The following is a 19,002-nucleotide window of genomic DNA, read 5'->3' as shown; positions in this document are numbered from 1 at the left end:
TCCTGCAGGCCAATAGGTTGTTGCATTCTACAATCCTACCAGCCTAATAGGCTGATTAACTTCCTTCTGGAGCCTGATTGGTCTCTACCTGCAGGCCAATCAGTTGTTGCATTCTACAATCCTACCAGCCTAATAGGCTGATTAACTTCCTCCTGGAGCCTGATTGGTCTTTTCTTGCAAGCCAAACAGTTGTTGCATTCTAGGATCCTACTTGCCTATTGTTCTAGGATCCAAGCTTAGTACGTAACAGCCTTAATTAGTGGTGAATGACCAGAAACGAGGTTGATGAAAATGCTGATCCAGTGAGCAATTCCACTTTGGGGGTTCTGAGGGAAAGGGGGGTCACTTTCTGGGTTGCATGGAGAAGCTGTTTTCAATGGAGCCCAGAGACGGAAGCCTGCAGCTGTATTGAGGCAGCACTAGGTGTTGAAATTTTGCACCCCTAACAATTTTGAGCCTGGGGCATCCTGTGCCCCCCCCAACTCTACACCACTAGTTAGGTCACTTGTGGGGGCCAGCTACCGCCAACAAAGAACACCTTGCTTGCAGGAGCTGCACTGACTGCCAATCTGATACAAGGCCAAGTTCAAGATGTTGGTACTAACAAACAAGGCCCTATGGAGCTCAGGGCCAGGTCACTTGAGAGACCTTCTTATCCCTTATAAACCCAGTAGATTCCTGTGGTTTGTGGGAAAGTTTCTTCTGCAAGTTCCAAAGACTTAGAAGCCTGCTCCAAAGTAATTCAGAGCAGGGCTTTTAGCGTGGCTGACTCTGCTCTGTGGCATGCCTGTGAAGATAAAACAGGAACCCACTACCAGCACTTTCTGGAAACAATAGAATACATTTTTTTTGTTCTGACAGACTTTCTCAGCTGGATAAACGAGTCTTTGCCACGAGTGCCTGCTTGGTTAGGGTTTTCGTTTTGTTTAAAATGGATTTGCTGTTTTTGTTTTTAACCGTTTTTAATAACCCTTTGTCTAAATCGCATCGAAACAGATGTTTAGAAGGTGACTACTTTATCAGCGATGACGAAATAGTCACACAAAATTTTGTCTTTTATGTTGCGACTCAGCGTTTAGGCAGGGCCTCTGACAGGGAGAGTTCTCACATGCATATGCCAGCTTCTGTGTTTTAAAATAATTTGATGACCATCAGCTGAACCTTTCCTCCTGGCACGGTGATGAAATTGTGGGAGCTTTGAATGCTGGTTTTCTGTGGGTCACGTAAAGGAACAGGAAAATGGAAGAAGGAAAAAAAGCTCTATAGCCATTAACAAAATGGTGGGTTGTAAGAACTTCATGGTTGTTAGCCCCATAACTTGCCAACACTATTAGGTGAGTTGACAAGGTGTGCCAAGGACAATTCAGCACAAAAGTCCAGCATTTATGTAGCCTCAATTCATATTGTGGTATGAAATTATAAGAGACTTCTCTGTAAATTCTCCTTGTACTTCCCCTTAGAATACTGCCTTCTGCAGGAGCCTAGCAACGTATCGGCAAATGAAGATTACTCTGGCTCTATTTTATTTTCAGAAGATTGTCAGATCCCTAACCCTTGCATGAAACTGCGATACCTTTGGAGTAAAGTGTGCACTTCAAGCGTTTTACTGCCTTGAAGTTGACACTCTTTAGTTTGTTCAGCTCCCAAAAAGCCCCAGAGGACAAGAGAAGCAATAAAATATAAATGCATACCTCACAGCAGATTGCCCTGCGTGGGGGCCTGAAAAGCTTAAACCCTTTTAACATTGTGCTTTCTGCATGTGTGTGTGCTGTTTGTTGGTTGAAGTGGCTCTCCACTCCACCCCCCTCCATTTTTGAATTGGTCCCACATGAAAAGAGGAATTTAATCATACAGGTCCTGGAATGTTATTGTTTTATAACAAATTGATACCAGGAACTAAAGCTGAGGAGGGTGTTTGGATTTTTTTTCTCCCTTCTCTTTCTCTTTCTCTTTTCTTTTTTGTATGTGAAAAAAATAAATGTGATTCAAAGTACACTTGAAAGCTGTTGGGAAATATGAATGTGCTTTTGAAGTAAAAAAGAATTCCATTTGTTAAACAGAAAATGAAGCTGTGCACTTCAGCTTTCAGTTTTACACCGCAAATAAAATGGCAGACTTTTGCTTTCTTGTTTCCCCTCTTCCTCAGACTCCCCCCAACCCCATTCCGCCCAGCATGGTGTTTAAAATGCTAAGAAGCCAGCTGGGAATAAAGGAAGCTAAAGCAGCTTAGAGAAATCCTAGATGGACTTTAAGCTCTTGTTGATATGGTTACTAAATGGCTCAGGTAGGAGCAGGGACGGCAGAGCGGTCAGAACTGTGTCACTGTGGTCAATATGGCACAGAATGCCACAGAATGCCAGGTGTGGAAAGGAGCAAGGCCGGGTCAGCCTGGGAAATGTGAATTCAGCTCCCTGGTTCATGGGTGTGCACTCTGCACAGCCTCGAAATAATCTCCATTCCCTTCATACATAAGGAATCCAAAGGGAATATAGCATGAGGAACAGGTCACAAAGTCGCTGGCATGTTCTTTGGTCTTGGGGGGATTGGGGACAGGGTTTCAGTTTGCTTGCAGTAAACTGTTCTTGACTAATCTGAGGCTGTGCTACAGGTTGGGCCCACCTCTGAAGGGTTGGCATGCAACTTCTTGACTTAATCTGAATCCGTGATTAGGTGCCCTTATGTTCTCCCCCCTCCTCCCATGAAATGAATGAGTAACTGGACTCATTCAGCCTTCCTTTTTCTGCTGTACCTTCCAAGCACAGGCTGCACTTTAAACCTCTTTGTCCTAGAGAGGTTGTGGTGTTGGTGTTTGTTTTGTCCCCACACCCCTAGGAAAACCCGCAACTTACTGGTCAAGCAGAGCAAATAGCAATTCACAGAAAACCTGATTGCCATTTACTCCGGTTCAGCAGCAAAACTTTCCTGGAGAAAGCGCTGGGCCAAAAAAAACACCACTTGGACATTAGGCTTTAAAGCTCAGACTTGTACCTAGAAATATGGCACAAAAAGGCTGAGTGAGCCCCATGTTATTGGTGGCATTTTTGAAACAAACAAACAAAGAAGTGTTAATATACTCCTTGTTATCTGCATTGGCCCTGACAATATTAACCTAGTTTGCTTATCAGGTTGTTGCAATGCATGTAAATACCAGTAAGTTCCTAAAAATATGCACAAATGTGACATTTTGTTATCTGCATGTGCAGAATCTTCAGTTTTCAACATGGAACCTGGCAAAGGAATTGGATATTTTGGTTTAGCAAAAATCTTAGGAATATACAGTATTTGAAAACATGCAATCAAATGAATCTGTTTGGGGGCAGCAGAGCAGTGAGAGGGGACGCTTCCGGGTGTAGATAGCAACGTGTCTGGTTGCCTGTGGTGAACAGAATCAGCTCTAGGTGATCAGGCAAGGGAAATGCATTGTGTGGAAGAGGATGAAAGTGGGTTACAAAGACAACAGGTGGAATTTTCAAAATATTGTGCACTGGTAGCTTTCAAGGACTTCTTAATCGAGATTGGGGAAATCCACTCCTTGCCAAATTTTGGGGTGGCACATTCGTGTTCCTCCCACTGCTGACATGTTTCACTTTGCTGCCATTGCTCTTTGGAACTGTGCCCCCTGCACTCTTGCAAAACATTGTGAAGCGTAACAGCTTGTGTAATAGGGGAAGGGTTGTAGCTCAATGTTGGAGCACTGCCTTTGCATGCAAGAAGGTACCCGGTTCAATCTCCAGGTAGAGCTGGGAGAGGTCCCTGCCTGAAACCATGGAGAGCGGCTGTCAGTCAGTGCAGACAGTCCTGAGCTACATGGACCAATGGTGTGGCTCTGAATAAGGCTGCTTCATTCTCTGTTACTAATAGTTCCATTTCTTGGCTGTCCATCTTGTATTCAGAGCTTCTTTGTCCACAGCTGCTTACATTCACGGGAATGGTTGGCTTGAAATTCCTTCCGAAAACCATCAGGAAGAGTCAGCTGCTTGCTAACTACTGTATTTAACGCAATATGGTTTGTGCAGCCGAGCCAACTAGACAAAATAATAAAAGGCACCCAGCCCATTACTGCATCGCCCAGACCACAAACCAAGGAGTCGCCAGCTCACTTTCGCATTCCCAGGCCCTAAAATGTGTGCTAAAAATAGAGGACGGCTTTTCTGGTTAGGCTGCTCCTCCGTTCTCAGCTATTTTGGTGGAGAGAAGAATACAATGTGCTTGCCAGGGGGAGAGAGGAAAGCATTTCTGTGAAGCATTTATTGAGAGGAAATGTAGGTTTGGGGCAATGCCTGGTAGATTATAGGCACAAAGCTAATAATGGCAGAGGTGAATAACAGGAAGTGAGAAGGGGGATAAGAGAGGAAAGACTGCTTCCAGACAACAAGAAGACAGATAGGAAGTTGCTTTATACAGAGTCAGACCATTGCGCCATCTCATACCACTCAACTGTCCCAGGAAAACCAGGACATCCTGTATTTTCGTGCGAGAGCACGGTGGCTGTTTTTGGGTGCCATGAATCTCGCACCACAATCTCACCCCGAAAAAAGTGCTTTTTGGAGGGCTTCAATCTCACACAGGTCACATGACTCACGCAGGAGTGTGACCCTGGAATATGGCATCCCAGTTTCCCCCAGTATTATCTACACCAGAAGTAGCTAACGTTGTGCCAGCTGGACTACAATTCCCATCAGCCTCAGCCCACCAATGGATGATGGGAATTGGAGTCCAGCAACTACTGGAGGGCCACCACTTTGGCTATTCCTGGTCTACATTGACTTGCAGCCATTTTCCAGGATTTCGTACAGGTCGTCTTTTCTCAGCCTTACCTGGAGATGTCGGGTTGAACCTGATGCCTTCTGCATACAACACTCGTGGTCTACCCCTGAGCTTCAACCCTCCCTTCCAATGGTTTCTCAGATACTTTTAAACCCTCCATACATTTGAATAAATGTCCCCTCCTCTTGGGCAAAAGTAACCATCCTACTTCCTGCAACCATCTCCCCAGCTGTCTTCTTGCCCTGATTCCTGGACTGACTTTTCATTTCCCTCCACCAATCTTTTTCCTATCTGTATCTCTTCCCTGCTGCGTAGGTAAAGGGATGCGTTTTCCCTTCCTCCTACAGCTGGAGATTTGCCACCGCGGCCAGATAGTGGTTTTGGCATTCTACCTTTTATTCAATTCTAGTAAATACGGCTTTTAAAATTCTGCATGCACACGAATGAATTAATGTATCTGAACTTTGCATCTGAACCGCCCCCCCCCCCCCAAGTGGCAGCACTTTTCATGGCAGGTTGGGGACAAAGTTATCGGTTGTCCTTGCTCCCTCTGCTGGCAGGAAGTGAAACTTGTGACAATCCGAATGGTGCTCTTTCTGTAGGTATTGTGTTCATAGAAGCCCTAGTTTCGAGCTCTTGGGAGTCTGAAATCAGGGGCAAAAGCTAGTAAGAAATACAGTAGATGTATGTAGGAACAGAGGGGGCAGCTGGACTCAAATGAGGGAGGTATTCAGCATTGTTCAGTTACCCCAACCCATCTCACTACCCAGTTGGTGTTTGCTTTGTTGGTTTTTTGCAAGCATCTCCAGTTGCTCATCCCCAGTGTGGGCAAGAGACCTCTGGACCAACTGGCTACAGACTTTGAGGCTAACGCTGTTTGATTTCAGAGTGATAGTTTCTTAAAAAACAAAACAAAAAAACTATTTTTATTAAAGCTTGAAAAAGAAAGAAAGAAAGAAAGAAAGAAAGAAAGAAAGAAAGAAAGAAAGAAAGAGAAACAATTTACAGGAGTTAACATCAAATATCAAGCATTTTTTTAAAAAGCAAGAAAACCAAAAGAGAGAATTTTTTTAAAAATGGAAAGTCTTCCATTTCTCCATCTATCAGCTGTAAAAACTTACCGTATTTTTTGCACCATAACACTCACTTTTTTCCTCCTAGAAAGTAAGGGGAAATTTCTGTGCGTGTTATGGAGCGAATGCCTACGGATGGCGGGGGGATCTGCTGCAGTCGTGAGCAGAGGATCCATGGTTCCCCTTCCTTCCCTCCTCCGTGGCTCGCTTTGAAACAGCAAAGCGGGAGAAGAGCCGCTGAGTGGGGAGGAGAGAGGGACAGAAAGCCTGCTTGCTTTAAAGGAGCAAAGCGGGAGAGGAGAGGAGCCGCTTTGACGAGTCACCCCAAATTCACCATCAGATCACATAGCATGTCCATGGCTACAGCTTGCACCAAAGAAATCACGCACTCACTGTTGCCTGGGGCCGCAGTGGTGCAAAAACGTGGTTACAAAGCATGGATCCACATGGATCCTCATGATTTTTGCATTGGGCTACCCCAAACTCACCGTCAGATCACATGTCTGTGGCCACAGCATGAACCACAAAAATCATACATCCACTGTTTCGTTTAGAATATTTTTTTTTCTTGTTTTCCTCCTCTAAAAACTATGCGTGTTATGGTCGGGTACGTGTTATAGAGCGAAAAATACGGGTATGCAAAACTCTTACTCCATAACATCAAATTATTCTGCTTTCCATAAGCTATCCATCTATGGCCTGTGAATGTGTGGGGAGGTGGACTGTTATGATGATGATCATTTTACTACAGTGGTACCTTGGTTTATGAACAACTTGGATTAAGAATGCTGCAAACCTGGAAGTAGGTGTTTTTGTTTGTGAACTTTGCCTTGGAATAAGAACATGTTTCACTTCCTGTTGAGTGTGTTCCATTTGTAAACTGAGTCCTCCGCTGCTATGGGAAAGCATGCCTTGGTTTAAGAATGCTTTGGTTTAAGAACAGACTTCTGGAACGGATGAAGTTCATAAACCAAGGTACCACTGTATTAGGCTTCCTTCCATTATGTTTTTATCATTGATGTTCCACAATGTGTTTTCAATGTTGTGCACTGCCCTGGGATCTTCAGATAAAGGGCGGTATATAAATTGAAATAATACCAATACAGTACTACTAATAATAAGCCAACCTTTTTTTCAGTCTTCAGACCTAGATATCTAGAGCTCATTTTTCTTTTCGTGCAAAAAGTCCATAAGGGGTGGCTTTGGAGCGATCTTGACTCTGCACTGATTTCAGCTCCTCTTGTTTTTATGGACTGACTCCACAGCTACTGGCCTCAGTAAAGAATGTTTATTAATCTCCTATGTGTCCGCTAGTGTGGACCTGCCCACATTAGGATTTTTTTAATGTTGCATGCCATTCTGTATTCACTACCCTGGAAATCTTATAGTATTTCTATGACACAAGAGGGTCAGTGCCAGCAGCTACACTTAGGACTCATTCACACATCTGTTTGTCCCCCGAGGCATGGGCCTGGGAGGATTTCCTTTTGTCCTGCTACTTCCCCCGGGAAAACCCGCAGTTTACTGCTGAATTGAAACCAATGTCCATCGGGATTCAGCACTAAACCACGGGAAATAAGAGACAGGGAATGGTACAGTAAAGGATAGATGCACCGAGAATTGCCCTGTAGCAGCCTCCCCCCCCCCCCCCGATATTTTGTACCATGGAACCCATCATCCCTGGGTGACACAGTACATCCCTGAGATTTGCAGTACAAAACAACTCCCTGGAAAGCACCATGTTCCTTAAGACTTCTCTATTGCTTTCCATTCATTTATGTAGCTCAGAAGGACCCAATATCACAGAGAAGATACTGGACAAACAAGCCCTTTGTCTGGCTCTTGTGCCCTTTAAATTTGGCAGGATGCTTAGAAAGAACATACAGCTTGACCCTCTCTCCTTCCCCTCTTCTGTGTCCTTTGCAGATGACGTTTCTCCCTATTTCAAGACGGAGCCGGTGCGTACACAGGTTCACCTGGAGGGAAACCGCTTGGTCCTGACCTGCATGGCAGAAGGCAGCTGGCCTCTGGAGTTCAAATGGCTGCACGACAACAGGGAGCTGACCAAATTCTCTCTAGAATACAGGTACGTCGCAGGTGGCCTTTCGCTCTTCGGGGCTCTGTGAAGCAAGCGGCAGCGAGCGTTCCTCCCTCCACCTGGAGCCTTGTCCCTGCAGGCTGCTTCCTGTCATTATCCCCATGGTAGCAAAAGCCCCTGGGGCATGTGTCATCTGCAGCTCTCAGCTGGTGCACAGGAACCATTCCGGGTCTTTAATCAATTTATTTTCTTTTATAGCAGCTAAAAAAAAATAAAAAATAGTGGCTTTGGGGAGGGGGGTGGAGAGCGTTCAGTTGTTTGACGCATGCAAAAGGTCACACACGAAACGCTAGAAGTGTGAGATTTTCTATGAAGTCTGGGAAAGCTAGAAAGGTGGAGGGGGGTGACAGTGCCCAGAGCAAACAGGAACGCCGTGAGGCAGGGCTTGTCCACACTTCCACTAGTGCTGTGCCTATAAAGTAGCCTTTCTCAACCTGTGGGTCCCCAGATGTTGTTGAACTACAACTCCCATCACCCCTAGCTAGCAAGGCCAGAGCTCAGGGATGATGGGAGTTGTAGTCCAACAACATCTGGGGACCCACAGGTTGAGAACCGCTGGAAGGATGGGTCCTAGTGGTTTTCTGCTTGACCCAGGCCTTTGCCCTCATCCTTTCCAAGGGAAAACCCGCTCTTTGCCAACAGATAGGAACAAATGGCTATCCAGGGGAAAACCTGAACTGCTTGCTTTGGTTGAGTGCTAAAGAATTGTTTTCCCTGGAGGGAAAGTAGCTAAAGTGTGGACTTAAGCAGTCAGTTAACTCTAACCAGAGTGTGATGGATCCCCCAGCTCATGAATCCTTAAAGCCAAAAACGGAAGGAACGTTTTCAGGGAAACTATATTTCGTCCTTATCTAACATCTCCTTAAAAAGACAAAACTGAACAGAATGTGTCCAACAGTTGTCAGTCAAGCACCCCTCTCCCCGCAGGGCTGGCCGTTCCTAAATAATTTGAAACAAACTCCCTCAAAGATGCAAGCAGATGTAGCAGTTGCAACATCATGTTTATTGGGCCAGGTTTGCCCCACTGAAAAAAGTAGATTCCTTCTCTCTAGTGTCTCCTTTCTTATTACTGATTTGCAAACTAGCGCCTCAAATTCTGCCTCTGCCCAAGATGGAAACTTGCTGCTTAGATCAGGAGTAGGCACAGTACACATTTGCGGAATCTACTTTTGTTTGTAGTAGAACTCCCAAGATCCGCCAACCAGAGCAAGTTTTTCTTGATTTTAATGTTCTATCTTTTTTGTGGACGCAGGTGGCACTGTGGCTTAAACGACAGAGCCTAGGACTTGCCGATCAGAAGGTTGGCTGTTCGAATTCCCGTGACGGGGTGAGCTCCCGTTGCTTGGTCCCTGCTCCTGCCAACCTAGCAGTTCGAAAGCATGTCAAAGTGCAAGTAGATAAATAGGTACGGCTCCGGCGGGAAGGTAAATGGTGTTTCCGTGCGCTGCTCTGGTTCACCAGAAGCGGCTTAGTCATGCTGGCCACATGACCTGTATGTAGGGAGCTGTATGCCGGCTCCCTCGGCCAATAAAGCGAGATGAGCACCGCAACCCCAGAGTCGGCCATGACTGGACCTAATGGTCAGGGGTCCCTTTACCTTTACCTTTTTAAAATAATAATAATAATAATAATAATAATAATAATAATAATAATAATAAATAAAGCAGTGTGATTTTTTAAATGAAATAAATAAATGGAGAGAGTTCAAAAGATGGGCTCCCTCTGCCCGAAACATCTGGCCCCTTAGTGAGCCAGTTCCAAACCCCCTTGAACTGGGTCAGATGTGAAAGGGGTTCCAACACACTACCCAGTTCACCCTGCTATTGCCCTGCCCCCATTCACCAGGGAAACAAAGAACATAAGAAGACCCTTATAAGATGAGACCAGGGGCCTATCAGTTCCAGCCTTCGCAGTGGCCAACAATGCCTCTGTGTAGCCCACAAGCAGGAGTGCAGCATCCCTCTCCTGCCCAAGCCTTGCCTTGGGAAAGCGGGAGGGTGCACCTATTGGGAGATGTTTGCAAGGAGGAAACTGGCAAGGAAGGCTGGGATGTTTCTTGCATTTGGGCATTTTGAGAGTTCCTACGGAACGCTCCAAAGGGGAGGGGGTTGGTGCATCGCTGCAAACTACTAAGTGCCGATCAATGTAAAATTCGCTTCCCTAGAGTATGGCCTCGTTGGCCATATAACAAATTTCCTGGCTTTCATATCCCTCAGTTTCAGGAAGACCTATAAAAAAAAAAATCCTTGCTGACATGATGTCCTGCAAGCTTCAGATATGAGACTCGCCCTAGCCGAATTAATCCACCCCTAATAGGAAGACATCCTCTCTTGATTTAAAGACTTCAAGTGATTTGGGAGCTCTTCTCAGCCTCCTCTGGTGAGCAATTCCTGTGTTTTAATTACTGTCACAGCTAGGAAATGCACTTATTTTAAGCTTGTCCAATTACTTCTCCAGGTACGGGAACATGTTAGCCCTCTGACTGCAAGATTGAACAGCGTGCTACGAAGCTGTGGCTTACCCGTGTTCAAATATTTATATACATTGATCACATCTCCCCTTCAGCCCTTCTCATGGTTAAGCCAGACAGATAAAGTTCTCAGTGAGAGAAAAATGGGGTTGGGGTGTTCGTACCAGCCATTTGGAAGTGTTAGCCTTTCCACAATGTATATATATTTCCCCCCCTTTTCTTGCATACAATTCATGCTTGCATAAAACCAGATAACTTGCTAAGCTGTCAGATGGCTCACGAGTAACCAGGCAGGACTCCAACCTGTCCTTTTCAGGTTTTATTTAGGTGCAAAGCTATTTACAGTGCAGAACCCCAAAATTCATGTCTGCCTCAATCGCTAGCAGAATCTGGGAGTGCTTGTTTCCTGGACCTCCCCCAGCATAAAAGTCTTGTTACGCCCAGCCTTTTCCTTCCTTCCCTCTTTGCGCTTTAGACTTTTGTGCAGGGTGGGTGACAGAATGGGTGTGCTTCCCTCCTGGCCAGCTTTGCCAGGAGCGGTGTTGAGGCTCCTACTAGCATCCTCTGGTCTTTTCACCTCTTCCCCACTGGAGGTGGGGTTTTCCTCATCACCGGAAGAAGAACTGCTTCGCAAGATTTTCGGAGGCTCCCTGTAACACAACTGCCCCTCTGTTTCCCGCCCCTGTTTTGATGGCAGTTCCCTGACATAAGCGCTTCACTTTTCTGAGTTCAGAGCCATCTATAGTACCTGGTGCACATTTGTTGACTACTGAAGAGCCCAGTAGAACAGACCTTTGCTTCTCATTGACTTCTGAGACTGTAACAGGGCAAATCTGTACTCGGAGGTAAGTTCCATTGTGTCCAATGGGATTTTTCTCTCATCTAAGTGTGCATAGGGTTGCAGACTAATTCGGGTTGCGGGTCCATGTTATATGCAGCTGCAGTGCTGCAGCTGCTGGGGCAGAGATGAGGAAGGGCAGTGGAGAGATTGGGGGAGCTTCGTGTTGGTAATGGCAGCATCCTGCAGGGATGCAGGATGTTGACGCCACCAACCCAAAGCTCCCCTTCCTGATGCTTCCATTTTGAGTTACTCAACCTGAGCGCACATTGAACTGTTCATAGACTGAGTTGCACCTGATTATCTAGTGGCAGAAAAGCTCATGGGAAGAGGAGGAGGAGACAGCAAAAGTAAGTTGTGATAGTCATTTCCGGCAGTGGTTGGTTCCTGGGCTTTAGACTTTAGCCGTCTTACGGTAACCTTGCGTAATATAAATAGAATACACTGATGAGCATTGAGTGACAGGGCACTAATTCTAGATCACACCTTTTTATATATATAAAAAGTTAAAAGAAAAAAAATATTACAAACTGAACCTTAAGGCATAGTTCTGATGTAAAAATAATAATAATAGTAAAGTTTACACAAGGACTGAAGTGGAGAGAGACTGCAAGTTGCTAGTATAAAAGTCTTACATGGTTTTTTCCCTAGCCACACCGAATTTTTGCAATAGTTTCTCAGAAAGTGTGATGTCCCAACCCAAATTACCTTACACCGTTTCCCTGCATTTAAACCCTTTCCTTCTTTCCAATTTCTAGCTGTCAATATTCCTGCTGCCATCACTTCTTAACATTGCCCCTTTGAATATCTATACTTCTGAGATTCTTACTTTATTTGCATTTTCAAACGGGAGACCTAAAACTGATAATAATAGCTGAGCTTTGTGTCCGAGCTAGCCTGTCTCTCAAGCAGATAGCACCTTGTGCATTGACAAAATATACATCAGATATACCAGGTGCCGAAGAACAATTGTCAATCTGGCTTTCGCTGCTTATTAATTTGTGTAATACTTGTCCTTCTCTGTTAATTTGTTGCCATTTTGTCTGAGCACACGGAAGATGAAAAGCACCTCTAGTTGCTTTTGACGCTTTTGTAGAGTTGTTCCTTCTTCAAATAGCTTGTTAATTACCCTCCATTCTGATTGCTATCGTTTATCTGCCGTTTGCTGGTAACTCTGTGCCTCCTGGTTTTCAGCAGTCTCTCTCCACCCTGCCTTAGAAAACTGACAAAAATAATAATAATAATGAAAAGCTTCCTTCCATCTCTTTTGCTCACACTTGGGCCCTGCCGGTAATTTGAAAAGAAAGCGAGTGTCATGGAGTCACAGCCACTTGAGGCTTGTCTTTAAATCAAGCCTATGCTTCTCTGCATCTCCTCTGTGTATGAATGTGTGTGTCATCCTCCCCATTTTAATCAATAATTCAGCCCGAGACAAGCTATTTCCCCATTTAAAGACATCAAACTTGAAGGCATCTTGCTGCCATGGCAACACCTCCTCACTCTAGGACCCCAGGAAGAATGGCAGTGTCGCCAAAGTGTGCAGTCCCTTCACTGACAGATGCTCAAAAAAGCTGCCTTCGATGCCAGGCCTACATCACACGCTATGGACAGCAGCTTCAAGTCTTACCTCAGAGGAAAAGAGGAAAAACTTCCTTTTTCAATGCAGCATCACACAGCTATGTCTTAACTGAGCTGAGGATCTGAGTGTTTCTGTCATGCGGAACCCCTTTGAATTAGGTTGTGGGTAGGAAAGCTAGTATTTTTTGCCAAGGTGAGCAGCTCTTAGAACCAGGGACTGTGTGCATACCAGCCCTGGTCAGCCACAGCCAGCATGGTGAAATGGGATGATGGGACTTGTAGTCAGTCATCACATTGGCACCACATTGACTATCCCGGCCTCACAATCTCAATAGCGTCCTGGTTGTTCCCCACCTCACAAATAATTTGCATGGCTAACATATCATGATCTGCTGTTAACCATACAGCAGTACCTCGGGTAAAGTACTTAATTCGTTCCGCAGGTCTGTTCTTAACCTGAAACTGTTCTTAACCTGAAGCACCACTTTAGCTAGTGGGGCCTCCCGCTGCCGCCGCACCACCGGAGCACAATTTCTGTTCTCATCCTGTAGCAAAGTTCTTAACTCGAGGTACTATTTCTGGGTTAGCGGAGTCTGTAACCTGAAGCGTATGTAACCCGAGGTACCACTGTATTCCATTTGCATCAGGTCGTACACAGGAGCTGGTCACTCCAGAGTTAACTTCAGTCGCTGTTTCATACTCAGAATTGTAAGCATAAATTAAGCTAATTGAAAGGTTTATCCAGTGGCACAACTGTAGCTGCAAAAGTTGCTCCCTTGTGGTTCCGGGAACCACAGTTGTGGGGACATATTTATTCCAGTTCCTTTCAGTTGTATGAGGAAATGTTCACATTGCCGCCGCAGGTCTGGCGTAGGCACTTCTTCTGGGATCTAGCAAAGCCACGCGGGGAAGTGGATTCAAACATTTTCACAGCCCTGCAGAGCCACACTGCTGAGCAAAGGATTTGCCTTAGGCCTGCCTGTGTCTCACCCCACTGACAGACATGCCTGAAAGAACAGGGGAAAGCCACTCTTTAGCTCACCTCTTAACAGGTTTTGAGGGTGTCAAAGTTTGCCGCAGGTTGCTCAAGTGCTGACGGGATCAAAGCTCCGGGGGTCCAGAGGGAGAAAGCCATCACCCAGAGGCAGCCAGAGTGGTGCAAGTCAGGAACCCAAAGTGGTGGCTTGGCCAGAGGCAGGTATTATATTTCCAAATCAGGTTCTCAGGGCAGCACCAACTGCAATGGAAACTGACCACCAGGAGGCCAGCTTGCCAGCGCCTTCTCTGCAAGAGACAAGTTTGCTCAAGCTTTGAGGCTTTATCAGTCCAGGTGGATCTTCCTTGGTCCCCTGGATCATCTGACGAGGTGCCAAGTCAGCTGATGGGGCTTCTGATGCTGCCTAAGTGATGCTTCTGTTCCTTGGTAACAGAGGTCAGCCTAAAATTTGGCTAGCAGCCGTACTGCTTCAGTGGGGCAGTAGGTGACGTACTGGAGTCTGGCTACCAGGAGCGCAGGTTGAGACTACTGGTTCATTGCATTAGATTGAATTAGGGAAGGGGTGGAATATTTGAGGCCCTCAATATGCTTTTGGACTCCTCGGACCCAGCTGGCATGACCCCCTGTCAGGATAGTGGGAATCCAGCATGATCTGGGGAGCCACAGCTAGTGTGGTGTAGCAGTGAGAGCAGTGTTTCTCAAACATGGGTCCCCAGCTGTTGTTGGACTACACCTCCCCACATCCCTAGCTAGCAAGACCAGCGGTCAGAGATGATGGGAGTTGTAGTTTCAACAGTAGCAAGTTCAAGTAACCCAAGTTCAAGAAACACTGAGTGTGTTGGACTAGGACCTGGGAGACCAGGGCTCAACCTCCCACTCGGCCAGGAAGCTCACTGGTGACCTTGGGCCAGTCACTGCCTCTTAGCCTAACCTCCTTGAAAGGGTGGCTGTGGTGGTTCAGTGAGGAAGGGGAGAACCACATAGGCCATTTTGAGCCCCCTGGAGAAGAAGTTGGGATATAATAAATTCAATAAATAAATAAGCCTGGATAGCTCAGTTGGACAGAGCATGGTGCTGATCATGCCAAGGTTGCAAGTTCAATCCCCGTATGGCACAGCTGCATATTCCTGCACTGCGGGGGGTTAGAGATGATCCTCAGGGTCCCTTCCAGTTCTATGATTCTATGAAATACCTCAGTTAGGGCTAAACTACCCATGACGCTCAGGTTGGTTGGCTTCCACCCAAAGCAACTACAGTGAAAGCTGCCATTTCAGAAAGAAATTTGCATGTGGAATAGTAGGTGCTTATTCCATTGCCGCTAAGCTTTCACGTCCAATTCTACATTATACCAACCCTTGAAAACTATATATGAGCACAGGGAACATTATGCATTACAAGAGCCTAGAGATATGTTCTCCCAGCCCTCACCCCATTCAGCCTTTGATCATTCATCCCAGACAGTGATAATACATCAAAGTTGATTGTTTGCTGGTAGAAGAGAGGAGTATTCCTTTTTACTTTATTTGTTTTTCATTTGTTGTGGCACAATATAATCATGTGCCACTACAAATGAAGTGCAGTGACCTTAATGTTAAATAGCAAATGGCTGTGTAAACCAGTTTTGCTCAGCAGATGTTCTTAGAGTATTTCTAACATGCACGGAGTGCCTGAAAAACAGCAGATGCATAAGACAAAATATTCAATCACTGTTGGGAGCTTCTGTGCTTTTTGCTTTTTTGCCATTGTTAAGATTAAAACCATTTTGTGCAATTTCACTAAGTGGTGTCATCATGGTGTTATAGGAATACACACAACCCACTTGACTTGTTGAATATGCCATGCTGAAGTTATTTTTGACACTTTCCTTGACTGCAATTATGTATTAGAAAGTGGCAGACCAAATTTGGAAGTGTCCTTGGAAATTGTGGAAACCTGTGGCATTCCAGATGTTGGACTCACATTCCTATCAGCCCTAGCTAGCATGGTCAGTTATCACAGATGATGGGAGTTGTAGTTCAGTAACATCTGGAAGGCCACACTTTCCCTGTTCCTGTAGCAAACGTAGAGAGGCACCAATAGACTCGTTTCACGTGTACCATCCAACAGGATAGGATGTTGCAAACTTTTGCGATACCAAAATTAAACTCTACGAGAACTGTTTCCTGCTCAAATCTTCATTGATGCCCGGTACCACTAGCAACAGTGACCAGTCTGGTTAATTGCCTTTGAAAACTTGAGCGAACCCTTAGATGTAAACCCAAACTTATTTGAAATGCACATTTAATTGAATCATTTCTCCCATAGCTATTCCTTGTTAAGTAGATTCAAATGCTGAACTCAGATCTGCACATGTGGCAAACCATGCCCAGCCCACCCCCCTTGGCCATCTATGTACAGTGGTACCTTGGGTTACATACGCTTCAGGTTACAGATGCTTCAGGTTACAGACTCCGCTAACCCAGAAATCGTACCTCGGGTTAAGAACTTTGCTTCAGGATGAGAACAGAAATTGTGCTCTGGCAGCGCGGCAGCAGCGGGAGGCCCCATTAGCTAAAGTGGTACCTCAGGTTAAGAACAGTTTCAGGTTAAGAACAGACCTGCAGAATGAATTAAGTACTTTACCCGAGGTACCACTGTATTTGTAGACTGGATGTTGTAAAACGGAACACCGGTCAGTGGTAGAATAACGAAGAGGGCGGCGGTGTATTAGCAGTCCTTGAAAACCTCACCTAGCTGTTGAGAGTTAAGAGTCCAAGCCTCCATTTCAGACAGCTCTGCCCACTGTGAAAGTTACCAGGGTTACACCTGTGTTCCTCAGAGCAATCCCATAACATACATGCAACTTTTGAGCACCAGTGAGCATGGGCTACGCTGGGAAGGTAAGATACCTCCTTGTCTCACCAGAGTGGACTGTCTCGCCAGAGTGGTGCATGCTCTAGTTATCTCCTGCTTGGGCTACTGCAATGCCCTCTACGTGGGGCTACCTTTGAAGGTGACCCAGAAACTACAACTAATCCATAATGTAGCAGCTAGACTGGTGACTGGGAGCAGCCACCGAGACCACATAACACCGGTCTTGAAAGACCTACATTGGCTCCCGGTACGTTTCCGAGCACAATTCAAAGTGTTGGTGCTGACTTTTAAAGCTCTAAACAGCCTCGGTCCAGTATACCTGAAGGAGCATCTCTTCCCCCACCATTCAGCCCAGACACTGAGGTTTAGCGCCGAGGGCCTTCTGGCGGTTCCCTCACTGCGAGAAGCCACGTTACAGGGAAGCAGGTAGAGGGCCTTCTCGGTAGTCGCACCCGCCCTGTGGAACGCCCTCCCACCAGATATCAAAGAGAACAACAACTACCAGACTTTCAGAAGATATCTGAAGGCAGCCCTCTTTAGGGAAGCTTTTAATGCTTAACAGACTACTGTATTTTAATACTTTGTTGGAAGCCATCCAGAGTGGCTGGGGTATAAATGGGCGGGGTATAAATAATAAATTAGTAGTAGTAGTAGTAGTAGTAGTAGTAGTAGTAGTAGTAGTAGTATTGTGTCAGGTTCCCCAGATACTTGTATACTAGTATTTAAAGATACAAATATAGGCATGTGTTATCTGCACATGTTGATGCTCTCGCTACAGCAATATGTAGAGCTGCCCTTTACAGCAGCAAAAGTGACAATAAGTAAAACCTCTGTAGGGGAGACTGTCTAGAAATGGACCGGTCATCTCCACGAAGCTGATGAAGCCACAAGGACTCTCTGCAAACCACTCTCAAACCACCCATTTCTTCTCCTCCCACTCAAAGTGCCACATGCTGCCGTCTCCTTCGTTCAGCCCTGCAGATGAGAGAGAGAGAGAGAGATCCTCTCTTTGGAGATTTAATGCAGTGAGACGAGGTTTCGGACATCTTGTCTGGCAATTGAAGGCTGCCGGTGAGGAAGCTAGGGTGGCAGAATTAGTTATGATGGGCATAAATTGAATTTTAATAGAGATGTAGATGGCACTCAGCCAGCTTACTCAGGCGGTAATTAAAAGTTAACGGGTTTAGAAACATATTAATCCTTTGGGGAAAGAGAGGGCTGTCTTTGATCGCAGGGGAGGGCCCTTTTCTGCACGGGGCAACGTGTCCTGAATTTGCCACTCAGCTGGGCTATTTCAGGAACTATCTTGGTGATTGGGAGGCTGCTGCTAGGTTACTCAAATAAGGGATAGTGGACCAAGGATAATTCACAAGCGATTGTAAGAACACTTTTACTGCCTAATTCACAGCTTCTGAAACTTGCTAATATGATACAGAATATAAAAGAAACCATTTTTTCTGTAATTGCTCGAATGTGATAATCAACTTGGCTCTATTTTCACACAGGTTACAGATGCAGGAAATTCTAATACCATTCTAAGTCTGCATTCAAACATGGGGTTTCTTGGGGTAGCTTTCTTGGTTATAATGTTGGCGCTTCTGTCCCAGTTTCTAATGTTCCTTTTATCCTGCAATTCCTGCTCCATTATGGAACCGTGGCTTTTGGGTCAATATATTGACATGTCATGCTAAACTTTAAAAAGCAAGAAAGAACTGCATGCCAGGATACCGCCACAAATTCCATCCCATGAAATTACAATGCAAAACTCCTAGAGTTGCAACAACTGGTATGGAACGATTGTTAAAGAAAAGGATGGAGAGGAAGCTGTAGAAGCAGAAGTTAGAAAAGAGGTAATACATTCTTGAGGTCTTCTAGGTATTTGCGAAGAAAGACACGGCTGATGCTTTTGCTTTATAATTTATTGTTAGCCAACCTCGGACATCTTTGGATGGAAAAGCAAGGTAGAAAATGGTAACTTAAAGAAAATAAATGCCAGGATTAAGTAGCAGGACTCTTCCTTCCTTCAGAAATACCCCACTTGCCAGACCATTGGCTAGACAAGCTAGGGCCATATCCAAATCCCTAAGCACCTTGCAAGTCTCTCCACCACCACCCCGCCCCACCCACCACTCTCTGGGTGTGCAGTGCCTAGTACTGTGCTGGGGGTGTGCAGGACTTGGTGTTGTACAAATTTGTGCTGCTTTGCAGCCCCACATTCCCCAAAGGTCTCCTTGCAAGATGCAAGAACGTGACCTGAAATCCAACATGCCAGCCTCTCCTTTTCATCTGAGCCAAGGCAGGTCTTACTGCTGACTCTCTGTTCCTAGC

General features: G+C 45.5%; 1 protein-coding gene across 9 annotated transcripts in view; it reads left to right on the top strand.

Annotated features, from left to right (window-relative positions):
* The window catches only part of SDK2 (sidekick cell adhesion molecule 2), a 337,529-nt gene that overhangs the window by 178,577 nt on the left and 139,950 nt on the right, over positions 1-19,002 (top strand). For all 9 annotated transcript variants that reach the window (XM_079965327.1, XM_079965322.1, XM_079965324.1 and 6 more), the window contains exon 2: positions 7,767-7,926. In XM_079965327.1, coding sequence (XP_079821453.1) covers positions 7,767-7,926 — 160 coding nt within the window. The remainder of the gene's footprint in view (positions 1-7,766; positions 7,927-19,002) is intronic.

This window comes from Podarcis cretensis, assembly GCF_951804945.1.
Source record: "Podarcis cretensis genome assembly, chromosome: 2".
NCBI classification, from domain to species: Eukaryota; Metazoa; Chordata; class Lepidosauria; order Squamata; family Lacertidae; genus Podarcis; species Podarcis cretensis.
Note: the sequence above shows the minus strand (reverse complement) of the source record. Positions and strands in the feature narration are given on the sequence as shown.